The sequence below is a fragment of the Rhinolophus hipposideros genome (genome assembly GCF_964194185.1).
Source record: "Rhinolophus hipposideros genome assembly, chromosome: 9".
In the NCBI taxonomy this organism is placed as follows: Eukaryota; Metazoa; Chordata; class Mammalia; order Chiroptera; family Rhinolophidae; genus Rhinolophus; species Rhinolophus hipposideros.
Window position 1 is genome coordinate 23,808,454 of NC_138055.1, and position 14,221 is coordinate 23,822,674.

Genomic DNA, 14,221 nt, shown 5'->3' on the forward strand with positions numbered 1-14,221 from the left:
GCCCACCTGTGCTTTTGGGGAGATGTTAGGATGACTATTCCCATCCTCTGGGTGAGGCACATGGGCTCAGGGTAACAGCTTTGGTGCCCACTACCTGGATTGAGATCCTGGTTCTGCCACTTGAGGCTCTTTGGGCAAGTTAAAACTTCCCACACCTCACTTTGTACTTGATATTTGTAAAGTGGAGATGAAAACTAGTGCACGCCTCAGGATTGTGTAGCTGCCACAGAAATGCTTGAAACAGTGACACAAAAGTTCAATAAACATTGCCAATTTCATTCTCAAAGATTCCATTCAAACAGCTCAACACAGCCTCCCCAGGCAGTTATGCTGAGGTCTCCTCAATCATGTCTCCCCCATTTCTCCAAGGTTTTCCAAGTTCGAGACATCTTAGCCTGTTGGTCTTGTGTATGACACAGAAGAGGCACATCTTCAGCTGGTACTTACGCATGCACACACCTATGTGCACGCAGTTTCACCTTTTCTGTGTCGCTCAGTGGTGACGGAGACAAGCAAGAGCTTCCGTGTCCCTCCACGATACTGCACCGTCAGACCCAGAAGCCTCCTAGATGGAGGCACTGAGGCCCCTTCACTGCATGGCACTTCCACAAGGGGTCACAGTCATCACCGCCATCCACGGGCAAGTGACGGGAGCATCAGACAAAGGGAGAACAGATCGCCCTTCCCAGTCACGCTTCCCTCCAGCTGCAACACGGAGGGCACCCTCTCCCACTGCACGTGCTGCACAAGCCACGGAACTTCCAGCTTAACCCACGTCATACCAGTGCGTGGCCCAGTTAGCACCGGTACTCTAGGCCAGAGAGGTGGAAAGAAGATTGACAATCACATTCCATATTCAATGGAGAAGTTATGGGGCCACGATCGTGCTGGCAGCATTTTAAAGATAGGGAATAGCAGACACCCACGCATGGAGGCAGGAGAGGCCCAGCTGTGGTGGGAGTCGCCCGGGAAGGGCAGGCCAAGCCTCACTCCAGGCATCCTAGAACACTGGAGAGGCCAAAGACCAAGGGAAGAAGCCCGAGGGAGGAGCAGCCCTGTCCCCAGGGGCCAGGCTTGGGTACAGCGGGACAAATCAAGTTCCCTTTCTGTGAACCCCCCTCTGCTGAGGTGCATTCCCATCAGGGTGGGAACCCAGGGAAACCCGAGGCAGGTCCCTATCTCATGGAGCTATCAGATGAGACATCGCGATCGGACTCCTCAGTCTCGCTTGGCGGTGGCGGCGGGTCGCTACTCGGGACTGCAGTGAAAGCAGGAGACTTTCTAGAAAAAAATACCAATTGTCACCTTGGGGCAGGCAGGAGTCCTGAAGAGGCTGGCATCCCCCTCTCTTGACCTTATTCTCTGGCAGGCAGGTGAATAGTGTGTAAAGCAAGGGCAGGAGGGTGGGGACAGGGTGAGGGAGTGGGGAGAGAAGGAAACCTCCCCCATCCTACCCTGATGGGAGAGATGTCCCCTTTTTATCTTGGGAACTTTGGGAGGCTGAGTTCTGAAATATCTGAAATCTCTGAAGTATGAAAGATGCTGCTTGAGCCCAAGTACACTGACTTGATGGCCCTAGCTTCATGGCTATGTGTGGTATTTTTGTAACTTTTTTAAAAATTTACTTTTTTGTGGACGTGTAATTCACATGGTCAAATGCATGAACCATGGTCCTGACTTACATAAAAATCTGCCCCTACGACCCTTCTATTCCAGTTTTCAGCTCCCTCTCACCAGGGAACCACCAGGGTAGGTGGCATTGGGAGGTTTCAGCTGCCCAGCCACAAATGGGCATCTAACTGCTGAGGGAGAAAGAAAAGGCTGTCGGGCTGGCCCACACATCCCAGGTGACCGCCAATGACAGCCTACAACCAGATGTGACTGAGTCACTGCAGAGGGTCTTCCATGCTTGCCTGCCAAGGGGCTCTGGTCCACCCCTCCCTCTGTGCAGGCACCCTTTGGAGGGAGGTGTGGAGGAAGGTGGGCAGCGCCCCACATTCTAGGGGAGGCCCTTACCGGTCTCCAGACTGGGTGATGAGCCGGCGGCAGGTCTCCATCTGCACATCTAAGCCCCGCTTCATGCTGCACATCTCCATGTACTCGTGCAGGTGCCGGTTCATATCGTTCTTGGCCGTGGCCAGCTCCAGCTGTGGCAGGGGCAGGGCAGGGCCGTGAGGTCAGCAGTGCCCCTTCTCTCAACCCCCAGGAGGCGAACATGCTAAGAGCACCACCAGCCAGGGGACCCAGGCAGCTATGGCTGAGGGCTCAGATTTAAAAAGAAATCAGATCAAGGTAGAAGGCCCGCAATATACTATCATTCCTTCTAGTCTTCCTGACAGCTACAGAAGAATGCAAAGGTTTTCTGCCCCAGGCCTGCATTCTTTCAACAGACTGGTGAGAGCAACAAGGAAAAGGAATGTTGGAAAGGAATGTTCATGTGGGCAGGAGGGTGAGGACAGATGAGCTCGGGGCACCATCTGCGGATGGCCTTGCTCCCTCCCTGGGCTTCGCACATGGCCTGGCTCATCCCTCACGCCCCCTATAATTCCGCACCCAGTCTGTGCCCCTCACTAAATTGAGGGTTCCTGGAATGGCTGGTCAGAGGCCTTATTCATCTCTGTGTGTGCGTGTGAGGCACCTGGATGAGAAATGAATGAATGAACTTGATGAAGTATCTACAAGACTCACGGCATAAAGGAGGACACGTGTCTGCAGTGTTGAAAGGGGCTCAATTCTCTTACCACCTGTTTTCTCCCTATTACTTTGTCATTGTAAGCTATTTCAGAGACTAAAAGAAAGACCGCCTGCCATAATGAATGTCCTACTGGTTTTAAGATGTATCCCAATTTAAATGTTGCATGTGAAAAAATGTGGGGCTCGGAGTCAAGGAAATACAGTCTCCCTCGCAGGGCCCAATTCTGTGCCACAGGCATTGAGGCAGAGCTGAGAGGTGGTGCAGAGGTGGTAAAAAAAAAATCTGGGCCAGAAACAATCTGCTGCCTCTCTTTGTTTTGGGTACAAAGGACAGGGGCCGAAGGGGATGCAGAATGAAACACTTAAGAGATTTGCTTGACTGCCTGAGAACAAAGAGAAAGGGTAGGAAATGAATAATCTGAACTGGACAGAGGAAACCATCCATACCGAATCTGAACTGGGCAAAGAGGATGGGAACTCAGAGAAAGAGGTAAGTGGGTCACAGGACCAGACGAAAAAGATGGTCATAAGAGTGACCTGTGGGATGAGAGGGTGGCCTGGGTGGGTATGTCTCGAATGGCAGCCTTGGTTCCAGAGCTAGAATTCCAGCTGGGGTCCCACAGCAGTGAGCCAGGGAGCAAGACGTGGTGACTGTTCCATTTAGGAAGAAAATAAGATGCCACCAGCTCTTCTTCAGACCAGCTGCCACTTATGCCCCAATTTCTCCACCTCAGGAAAGTGGAGGGGGCTGGGTTCTGGAGCCCATCACTCAGCATGACAGGGAAGATGGAAATGAACTGAATACATTGTATCAAAATATAAGGCTAGGATTGCCACCAGCTGTCTCTGCATATCTGTGTGTCCCCCTAAATTCACCCATTTCAAGCAGGACTGAGGTAAGGAGATGAGCACACATTAGGAGATACCCACAACAACCTATGTGGAAACTGCAGACACTGGTTGAGCAGAGGGGTCGGGTAAGGCTGGGAATAGACGGAGACAGGAAAGGAGGTAGGGAGCAAGAATTCCCTCCCAGCCTGTACGCTGGGCCTTGGCTTGACCATCCAATAATGGCTCATGGTCCTTGCCTCCATCGCACTGACCCTGACAGATCAAAGGTCACAAAGATAAAGGGACTTGGGATCCCCAGGTGGGTCACTAGGAGCAACACTGCACCCAAAGCCACCATGTCAGCTCTCCAAACATTTCTCCTAATGTCATTCTACTGGGAGAGAAGAGGAATTAGATGACTTAAAAATATCTTAAAAAGCATGTTTCGGGCCGGCCAGGTGGCTCAGGCGGTTAGAGCTCCGTGCTCCTAACTCCGAAGGCTGCCGGTTTGATTCCCACATGGGCCAGTGGGCTCTCAACCACAAGGTTGCCAGTTCAATTCCTCGAGCCCCGCAAGGGATGGTGGGCAGCGCCCCCTGCAACTAAGATTGAACATGGCACCTTGAGCTGAGCTGCCTCCCTGATGGCTCAGTTGGTTGGAGTGCGTCCTCTCAACCACAAGGTTGCCGGTTCGACTCCCGCCAGGGATGGTGGGCAGCGCCCCCTGCAACTAACAATGGCAACTGGACCTGGAGCTGAGCTGCGCCCTCCACAACTAAGTCTGAAAGGACAACAACTTGAAGCTGAATGGCACCCTCCACAACTAAGATTGAAAGGACAACTTGACTTGGAAAAAAAAGTCCTAGAAGTACACACTTTTGGGGAATAAAGTCGTGTTCCCCTTCCCCAATAAAATCTTAAAAAAAAAAAAAAAAAAAAAAAAGCATGTTTCCTTTCAGATTTTCTTCTCTTTTCACATCGTGTTTTAAACTAGGCCCTTCTGGTCCAGGGGAAGAACGAGGCAGAGGTGCAGCCCCAGATCGGGGCTCCCAGGCCCCTGCTTGGTTGAAGGTACAGTAAAAATATCAAACCTTAAATCCACCATCCAGAAGAGGGAGGCAGGAGTCAGATAAGGGGTGGGAGGGAGCACAGAGAGGAGACAGAGATCCAAGTGTAAATGGGAAAGTGGAGATCAGTTCTCCCTTCACATCTCCTCAGCTAGCAGTACACATCTGGCTGTGCCTGTAAAACTTAGCATCTGTCTGCCTGGGCAAAACAAAAGCAGAGGAGCAGGACCATTTGATGTGGGCGAGCAGTAGGAGTGAGTATAAATATGCCAGGTGGCCTTGAAGAGAAGTTACAGCGGCCCACCTGCCTCATCCCCGGTCAGAGTGCTCAGGAAAGGACCCACTCACATAGGGAGAAGGGCTCACAGCAATCACCTCCAAGCCTCTCCCCAAAGTTCCCTACGACCTGGGGTGCCACAACTGCTTCCTGAAGCCCCTGAAGCCTAGAGTTTAAGTTAAAGCACTAGCTCCACTTGTCATGTCTAGAAGGTTTCTCAAGGCTACAGAATAAGAATGGAGAGTCCTCCCTTAGCTCAAAGGCTGAGTTGAAGCAGCAGCAAAGTTCAAGTCCACAGCTGAAGGAACTCTGCTATAGTACTGAATAACAACAATAATAACATTAATAACAATAAAATAATAAGCTTCCAGATGGTACGCTTACTATAAGAGACACTGTCCTAAGTGCTAATTGCATTAGTTCATTCAGTCTTCAAACAACCCTACGAGGGAGGTTTTTGGGTTTTCTTTTTTTTCCCTGAACTTTTATTTATTTAAGTGTGTTTTTCCAGGACCCATCAACTCCAAGTCAAGTCGTTGTTTCAATCTAGTTGTGGAGGGTGCAGCTCACAGTGGCCCATGTGGGAATGGAACCAGCAACCTTGTAGTTAAGAGCACCGCGCTCTAACCAACTGAGCTAACCAGCCGCCCCGAGGGACGTATTATTAAGATCCCCTTTGCAAATAAAGAAAGAGTCTCAGTGGGAATAAGAAGCTTGTTGAAAGTTAGAGTAGTAGTTGGGGCGGGCGGATAGCTCAGCTGGTTAGAGAGCAGTGCTCTTAAAAACAAGGTTACCGGTTCGATCCCCACATGGGCCACTGTGAGCTGTGCCCTCCACAACTAGATTGAAACAACTACTTGACTTGGAGCTGATGGGTCCTGGAAAAACACACTTAAAATAAATAAAATATTTTTTAAAAAAGGAAAGTTAGAGTAGCAGTAATTAAGTGACAGGTGAGAATTGAACCTACATCTGTCTGCCTCCCTCCAGAGCCTGAGATCTTAAGAATTCACCAGAAGTACAAGGGCTGGGTGATCACTCCTCCCCCTCAAAGGAAAGGGGAAGGCCTAATGTCACCCCACTCACAACCACTCACAACCCACTGGGAACCTGTGCTCTTCGGCTTCCATTCATGTCCTTACCTCTATCTGGTCAATGGTTTCCTGATATTCCTTCTCCCGGGTTTTGAACAGGGACTCTGTATCTTTAATCACCTTCTCCAAACTGTCTTCCTGCTGCTGGAATAGGAAAGGACCCGACGATGGGGGTGAGGGGTGGGGTGACAACAGGAAGGGGTGGGATGGGTGCATTCCACAGGGCCAAGGAGGGAGAGGGAGAAGGAGAGAGAGAGAGACAGAGAGAAAGTCAGGTTAAAAGAAACTGGAGCAAGACAAGAAAAAGGTTAAAGGAGAAGGGGGGAAGCAGGTAGAGGATGATGGCCACAAAGGGAAAACAGCAGGGAGGGGAGGAGACCGGGCAGCGAGCTGGAGAGGTAGAGCTGGAGGGCCCTGAGGCCGGGAGGGGTGGTTACCTCTCCCTGGGCCTCTGCGGCTGCCATGGCATAGCCTGAGAAATCCTCCCAAAGCAGCAGGGTCTCCTCAGTCTCCTCCCAAGTCAGGCTGTCACAGTCGTCCTCAAAATCATACTCCCTCCTAGAGACAGGGAGCCCGTGTGTCAAGGAGAGTGGGGCCTTCCTCCTGGTGGAGGGGACTGGTGGGGGAGCTCCGGCCTCTGGGGGGCTGCTGAGGATGGGCCTGCGGGACTCACAGCTGGTTGAGCATACGCTGCATCTCCTCGTTGATGCTGAGGGCTGTGCTCTCCTCCTCATCCCCATCGGGCTGGCGGGGCCCATCACTCTCCAACAGGGAGGTGTCCTCGATGGCAGCCTTGCGCTCCCGCTTCCGCCCCCCCATGGATGGGACCTTAATGGGAGACAAGTGCAGAGACTACAGAGACGAGGCCGGGTGCATGAGGAAAAAGGGCGGGCGGGCAGGGCGGGCAGGAGAAGCGGGAACCAGCAGAAGGGCGGGGTGGACAGAGAAAGAAGATACAGTTACAATGACAGGAACAGAAACACCAGAGTTACCAAGGGACAGGCAGACAGACACAGAAGGGACAGGGCTACAGACACAGAGGAAAGAAAAAGAAACAGAGAAATAGAGCAGCGAGATAGGGGAGAAACGGCTTGTGGCCACATTAAGATGTGCACAATGGCTAACAAGGATTTTTTTTTTTTTTTCTAAAAAACGAGAACTTCTTTCTCATGAAATGACGGAATGAAAAAGAAAGTTTTAGGCTGCAAGGAGGAGGAGGATACAGTGTCCACAAAGAAGAACCTCAGTCACATATCCAGATCTGGAAAGCCAGAAGGAGAAGGGCTAGAAACAGAGGAAGCAGAGCAGAGAAGAAAGAAAAAAGGGGGAAGAGCAGGGGAACGAGAAAGAGGAGAAGAAATCTGTGCTGAAAAGCCCGGCGGGTCAGAACCGATAGCCGAAGGCCTGGGTAGTTTAGAAACTGGGACTGGGACTGGGACATTAACAAGCTTGCGTGAGAGCAAAACTAACCAGTTTCTTCTGTGGAGAAAGCAAGAGAAGATGAGAGGAAGAGAGAGGAGAGGAAGCAGACAGAGGAGAGAGGGAGGGGAGAGATGGCGTTAGAGACAGCTTCAAAACTTCTCATCAGAGGCTGTTCCTTGCCCCCCAGCTAGTCCCACTGAGGGCCCCAGTTGCCAAGATGAGTCCCCCAAGGAGGACGCCGGGGCCTGGCTCCAGGCCAGCGATGCCAGACGGTTCTTGGCCTGCCCGGACTGGACCCTCCCCTGAGGCACTCGGGAACCGGGAGGAGTGGGTGGGAACGTGGCCAAGGCCGGCCCCCTGCCCTCACCTGGAACATGTGGATCATGTCCTCACAGTTGCGCTGCTGAGCCACGTCACAGAGCTTGGCAGTGATGTCAATACGGCGGCAGATGTCCATGTCCACCTTCATGGCCTTCTCCTGGATCTTCGTGTCCAGCTCTGTCAGATTCTGTGCAGGGAATACACGGAGCAGTGAGGAAGCAGCACCCACACTCCACAGAAGGGCCAACAGGCCCTGGCAAGGCCCCCTCATCCTTCCGGTCACATGTCACCGTCGCCTTCCCCATGATGCGTCCCTTCTCCTGGGTGGGTGCCTTCCCCACAGTACTCGGCTCATACACTGTGCTCCTGTAACTGGCTCTCGGGCCCAACAGGGAGCCCTTAGAGGGCGTGGCCCAGTGCCTGGGACACAGTGGTGGTGGTGGTGCGGGGTGGGGGGGTCCCTCCTAGAACTGATGTTCCCAGAGAGAAGGCGAGTCGACTGGGAGTCACAAGAGTGGAGAAGGTAGTGTAATAAGGATAACAATAGCTAACACTTATTAGGTACTACGTAGGTCCTACTTAGTACTTAGCTAGCATCGTCCTCAATATACTATGATCTTCCTAATGATTCTGCAAAGCACATGCCTTATCATCCCATCCATTCCGCCAGAGGACATAGAGGCGGGCAGTAAGGGAATTTGCCCAAGGCCACACTGCTAGCAAGTTGCAGAGCTGGGATCTGTGTTCTTAAGTGACTGGTGAGGACGGAGGTATGCTGCCTCTCAAACACAACACGGGGACTTGTGTTCCTTCTTTTTCTCTTGAATTAGAAGGTGGCAAGGGGAAAAAACGGGAAGCACAGCAAAGTGGGGGGAGGGGCAGTGGACAGGAAATGAACAGGCCACAAGTGGAAAGGCCTGCTGTGCCTGGTTGCAGGTGCCTGTGGGATGAGGCCGCAGGGCGCGTGTGAGCGGGGCGGTGGCTGCACTCACATTGCTCATGAGCCCCTTGAAGACCACTAGCTCAGCTTTCAACTGCTCCACCTTCATGGCCAACTCCTCCTGGCAGACATCCGCCTCCTGGGCTTCCTGCAGCCAGGCAGAAAACCAGGCTGACATTAGTGGTGCTGCCAGTGTGGGAGGAGGGTCAAGACAAAGAGGGCCAGGGAGCCGGCTCTAGGGCGGAGGGGCGACAGGGGGGAACGGAGGGAAACACAGGCAGTGGGGCGCCCTCACCTCCTGGAGCTCATTCACTCGCTCCTGCAGCTGTATTCGCACTGTGTACTCCTCTTCCCACCTGGCAGACATGGGAAGGGAAAGAGAGCCCTATGGGTGCAGAGTCCTTATGTGCCCTTGCAGCTCCCAGTTCCCCACCTGTCTGGCTCAGGCCTCAGCCCCTGGGTCTGGTTCCCTAGATTGGGAGGAGCTGTGGACAGGAATGTCTGGCTGGCCAGGCGGCGGCCAGCTGCAGCTGTCGGGCGGCTCCACGCTTCCGGGCCAGTGCCAAGCTCCCCGGCGGCCTTCCCGGAACCTCTGGGCCACGCACCAGTAACTATATTTAAGAGCAACTGCGGCTGCTCTAGTCCTTCACAGTGCCCATCCCGTTCAGGCCCCAGCCCAACCAGCTGTCTGGCTGGCCTCATTCCCCACGTCCTGCCCACACCAGACCACCAGGCCCCCCCACCCAGCCCAGTCTCCCACCTTCAGTGGCACAGATCCGGTCCCGCCTCCTGCCTGCACCAGAACAGAGCTCCTCTAGCCTGCGGCCCTGCCTCGTGTGGTACCATTTAACCCTGTAAAAGCAGCTGCAGGACACACACCGCATCAACAGAGTTGCTCAAGAGCCAGGAGGAGACACTCAAAGTCTATCCCCACAAGCTCCAGAAACTGCCCACCCAGAGCCCCACTAAGTGAACCAGAGAGAAGTGACAGGGCTGGCCCGGAGGCATAATGTAGTGGAAAGCAGATCCCTACGTACCCAAACCCAGGGGGAAAGGGAAACTGGAGTATGAAAAAGTGCCTCATGAATCTGGTGGCTGAGAACCAGAGGCATCATCTCCTGGGATGTGGAACGCAGACTCAGACCACGAGTAGGCTAACAGACACTCTCAGCCACAGGCAGGGTCTCTGTCCCAGGGCTGGGCTTTTCACCCAGGGTAGTCGGTGGTAAAGCCGGTGCATGTTCAGTTACAGCAGAGGTGGAAGACTAGTGGTGGGGCCAACACTGGACCCTGCAAGGTGTGCTGGAATAGCAGAACTTCTCAGACCCCACTCTTATAGCCTGTCACTTCTTGCCACATTCTGGAAAGGCTTCTCAGTCTGAGAAAGGAGGGGAACTGTACCAAGAAACTTCAATATAAGCAAGGCAGTTAGGAAATAGCAAAGAAGACAGCGAGAAAGTGAAAACCCAAGAGAACAGGATCCAATCCTTTCTTCCCCTTCCCTCCATCTTCTCTCCCATCTCTCCCTCCAGTATCGCCGTCTCCCCTAGTTCTCCTGTTTCTCACTCACATCCGCACTGCAGTATTCCTAATAATAACTCCTCTCCATCACTACAGCTGCCCCTCCCGGTTGGGCAGGGAGAAGGCAGCCAGCCCGCCACCACCCTGTTGGCTCATCACACAGCCCAGAGCCTGGTCTTCTTGGCTCCCTGCCCACCTTTCCCTGCTGCTCTATGTCCGTCTCCCTTTTGCTCTGGCCTTCTCATTCAGACTCGGGGCCAGTAAAGGGCCCTAGTGGCATCAGGTTATATACCAGGGGTGCCAAAAAAATGTATACAAGTGGACACTTTGGTTACCGTTGCTCAAGCAGTGGTTCGCCATAATCAGAAGCGTCTGGACGCTGATGTTAACCACTTTGAGCACCTCTTGTAATTGCAGAAGTCAAACATGACTTGTATTCATCTTTTGTTATTGGTATATATTGAGAATTAATTTCAATAGCTTTTTCCTTTCTTAAAATGTGCATACATTGTTTTTGGCACCCTCTGTATTTTCTTAGATAAGACCTTTATCTTTCCTGGCCTTGTTTTCTTCATCTATGACATGACCGCATGGGATGTGGTACCTTCATGACCCTGGAGTCCGTGAGTACCTGGAGGAAGAAAGCAAGACTGACCAGGGGCCAATGACCCTGGACACGATGCATCAGGAAGAGTAGGAAGTACTGTTTGACAGTGAACTCAACAAATTCGGGTAGAAACTTAAGTAAGGAAGTTACATAAGGATTAATAAAATCTTACAGGGTAAAAATATCTGAAAAGAAATCCTCTGGAAGCTCACTAGAATTCTATTGGTACTCCAGCCATACTGTCTCACAAATAGGTTCATTTCTTTTCTCCATTCAAATCTGGGCTCACTTATAAGGTTCCCTTAACATGGGTAGGATTTGAGCAATTTCCATGTATTTCGACATTTACCAAGCATTTATTTGGAAGAGAGCTTCCAAATAAACAGTATCCTTGAGTGAGGAAGTAGGGGCCATTCCTATATCGGAAAAACTGAAGTGAGAAGAGAACCACCCAAGGTCACACAAGGCAGAGGAACTGAAAATCTAACCCAGGAGGCCTCAGCTCCTTCCCAGTTTAGAGCACAAGCTATGCCCAGGCCTTCCAGGCTACAGAAAGGAGCTACATCGTTGCTATAAAGAGAACAGAAGGAGGGCAGGGGCTGTGGGGTGGAAGAATGAGTAACTGCCAGTGTCACGTACCATACAACTCTAGCTGTGGGGCCCTCTGCACAGCAGCTTGCTGCAGAGCGATGAGCTCATCAGTCCCCAAGGAATAACTCTTTGCTGCCCTGGACAGCTGGACCAAGGACAAATACTCTTTCAGTTAAAAAAAAAAAAATGGCCCTGAGAACAGCAGTTGTCCCTGTGGTTATGGCTGTATTCCAGAACTGGCCATGGTGCACGGCTAACTGTGTTAATCAGCTCCTGTAGGGGCCGGGGCTGGGGATGCGGTAAGGGCAGGCTGGTTCTGGGTGGCATCCAAATGGTGTTGTTAGGCTAGTTGGGACTCCCAAAGACACTTAGGGGCTTAGGGACTACAGCCAAGGACGCCAGCATGAGGACAGACTCAACCTCAGAAGGCCTGCTGATCTGTGATCTGCTAGGCTCTGCAGCGGACAGATCCCTGAAGGTCACCCCCAGACTCAGCGGTAACTTCTCAAAACTTTCAGCCAGTCCCCACCAGACACAGATCCCTGCTACACTGAGCTGCAAGGATAATTCCCAGGCCTGCCCACAAGGGGTCAGAATAGTTCATGAAGAGGTCAAACCTGAAGGTCCCCAAACCAAAGCCTCCCTCTGACCTGTCATCTTTCTCCTCAACCAGGGCATCGGGCACAGAGCCTAGGGTGCTGGCTCTGCCTGTCCAAACAGCCTGCCTATCAACCCTCTGAGGAATCCACTTGGTATACAAGCTTCCCGTCATCTGGCCCCTGGTGCTACCCTGCCGGGTTCCCTGCAGAATGCAGGGCCTGCCCTCCAGCTGCCTCATAGTCAAAGGGTGTGTCCACATTCCCAACTTTCTCCTAGTCAGCCCCTGGCTGGCTCTGTGCACAATGCCGCCGCCCTTGCACAGACTCCCCAGCCTCCACTAGCCCTACACAACTACCATCCCTTCCCCATTCCCTAGGGAATTCCTGTTACTCTTTCTTCTTCAAATTTTTTTAAAACCTACTCAAGCAATGCCCTGAAGTTCACAGAGCCTCTTGTTTGAAACTAGAGCAGAAACCCAGATTCGATGGACATCGCTTTGGGAAGCCCTGGACAGTGGCAGGATCATCCATGGTGCGTGGACAGCCCCTTCCTCACCATCCCCTTCTAATTTCATTTAGACACCCAAATTAAAGCTGTATCCTTTGCCTCTTCTGATCAGGATGTAGAGCTTATATCACAAAACTGCCGGAAAGCTGAGACTGGTGGGGGTAAGCGATAACTCCCCAAACAGGACCTCTCAGACCCTTGACCCTTTCACACCTCACAAAACCCCCCAGTTAACTCCATCATCCAAACACTGCAATTTAGATGAGACAGAAAGACAAGCCAGAAGAAAACTGAATCCCCCACAGCATTCTGCTTAGTCTCCTTCCTGTCACGAGTCTGACTTCTGCATTCTCGGTGGATTCAGTCTCCCAGAATCCAATTTCATCTATCCACTTCCGAGCTCCTCCTTACACAGCAGGAACTTGACTCTTATTTTACTCCTCTCTGATTCTTGGGCCCCAGCTGCCCTCCTCTCTACACCAAGCCCTAGCCCTGAGTGTGGCAGGACACTGAGCCCTGTCCCCAGCGGCACGGGTCCCTACCTCCGCTTGTACTCGTCCCGCTCGCGCTTCACCTTGGCCAACACGTTGTAGAGCGCTCGGATCTCAGGGGTGATGGTGTCTATCTGGACGCCCACCCCGTCGGGGTGCACCCACGACAGGCCAGGCCCCTGCACCAGCGTGGGCTCCAGTCCCGGCCCCAGCCGGCGGGCGTGAGAGAAGGACCAGATGGTGCCGGGCATGAAGCGGGCCGACGAGGAGAAGGCGGCGGAGGTGGAGGTGGAGGGCGACGAGTGGCAGGAGACGGAGGGCGCGAGGGAGCCGGCTGGCGAGCGCGCAGGCGAACCCAGCACCCGCGCCGACGGGGTGCAGACGGCGGACGGCCGGGCGCCCAGGGGCAGCCCCAGGGGCCGGATGGGGCTGACAAAGCCGGTCTGCACGGCCTGGTCGCGGCGAGCCAGGCCCCGCCGGCCCTGCTTACCCTCCTCCAGCGCCTGCTGCAGCTGCTTCTCCAGCAGCCGGTTGCGGCGCTCCAGCTCGTGCACCTTGGCCAGGAAGCAGCGGAAGCGGAGGTTCAGGGTCTTGAGCACGTTGATGTTGGAGCCCAGGTCGTTTCGGAGGGCCATGGCGGCGGGGGGCGCCGGGCCTGGCCCGGGAGGCGAATAGGAAGCCGGGCAGGGCGAGGCGAGCGGCGACGGGAGCACGTCCCCTCCCCTGGCGAAGTGCTCGCCTCCCAGAGGGTCCCCAGGCAGCCCTGCCAGGCCCTGCTGCTCCTGCTGTAGGAGGAAGAGGTTGGGGCCGAATAACGGATTCATGGCTGCGCCTTCTGCTGGGAGATGGAGACCAGTGCAGGAGCAGGGATGCAGGCGAGGGAGAAGAGCCAATGAGGCGCCCGGCGGACCAGGGACAACCAATCAGACAGCACGACAAAAGGGGCAGAGGTCAGGGGGGCGGGGGAGGGCAGAGAGGAAGCCAATGAAAGGCTCAGTTTGAGGCTGGCACCTGGACTTTTCCGGGTCCGAGGCTGAACCGAACTGAATGGAGATCCCAGCAGCCCTCCTCTGAGTGGACCAGACCCCAGCGGGTGCCCAGAATCCAGGCAGCGTGACAGAGGGGTAGGACACCCAGGTCCTTCAGTACACCATGGGTTCTGGTGGCAGAAGCCCACCTTCCCTACACTCCTGTTGCCCTCCTCTTCCCAACAGCCTGTCTCACTCCCCAACTCTCCTTCCCTGAGTCCCTGAGGAAT

General features: G+C 53.6%; 1 protein-coding gene across 4 annotated transcripts; it reads right to left on the minus strand.

Moving 5' to 3' along the window:
• Positions 1-255: 255 nt before the first annotated feature.
• IFFO1 (intermediate filament family orphan 1) lies at positions 256-13,822 on the minus strand (the record flags this gene model as incomplete). 4 transcript variants are annotated; one of them, XM_081061063.1, is made up of 9 exons in its annotated part: positions 256-1,281; positions 2,017-2,147; positions 6,012-6,107; positions 6,401-6,521; positions 6,637-6,791; positions 7,753-7,893; positions 8,699-8,794; positions 8,942-9,002; positions 13,015-13,817. In XM_081061063.1, the coding sequence occupies 9 exons, from the start codon at positions 13,785-13,787 to the stop codon at positions 1,176-1,178; spliced, it is 1,680 nt and encodes a 559-aa protein (XP_080917189.1). In that variant the 3' UTR covers positions 256-1,175. The 4 variants fall into 4 exon arrangements, with proteins under 4 accessions (XP_080917189.1, XP_080917186.1, XP_080917188.1 ...); XM_081061060.1 differs by having other exon boundaries at positions 6,012-6,104; positions 13,015-13,796; XM_081061062.1 differs by lacking the exons at positions 6,401-6,521; positions 6,637-6,791 and having other exon boundaries at positions 6,012-6,104; positions 13,015-13,822.
• Between the last annotated feature and the right edge of the window lie 399 nt (positions 13,823-14,221).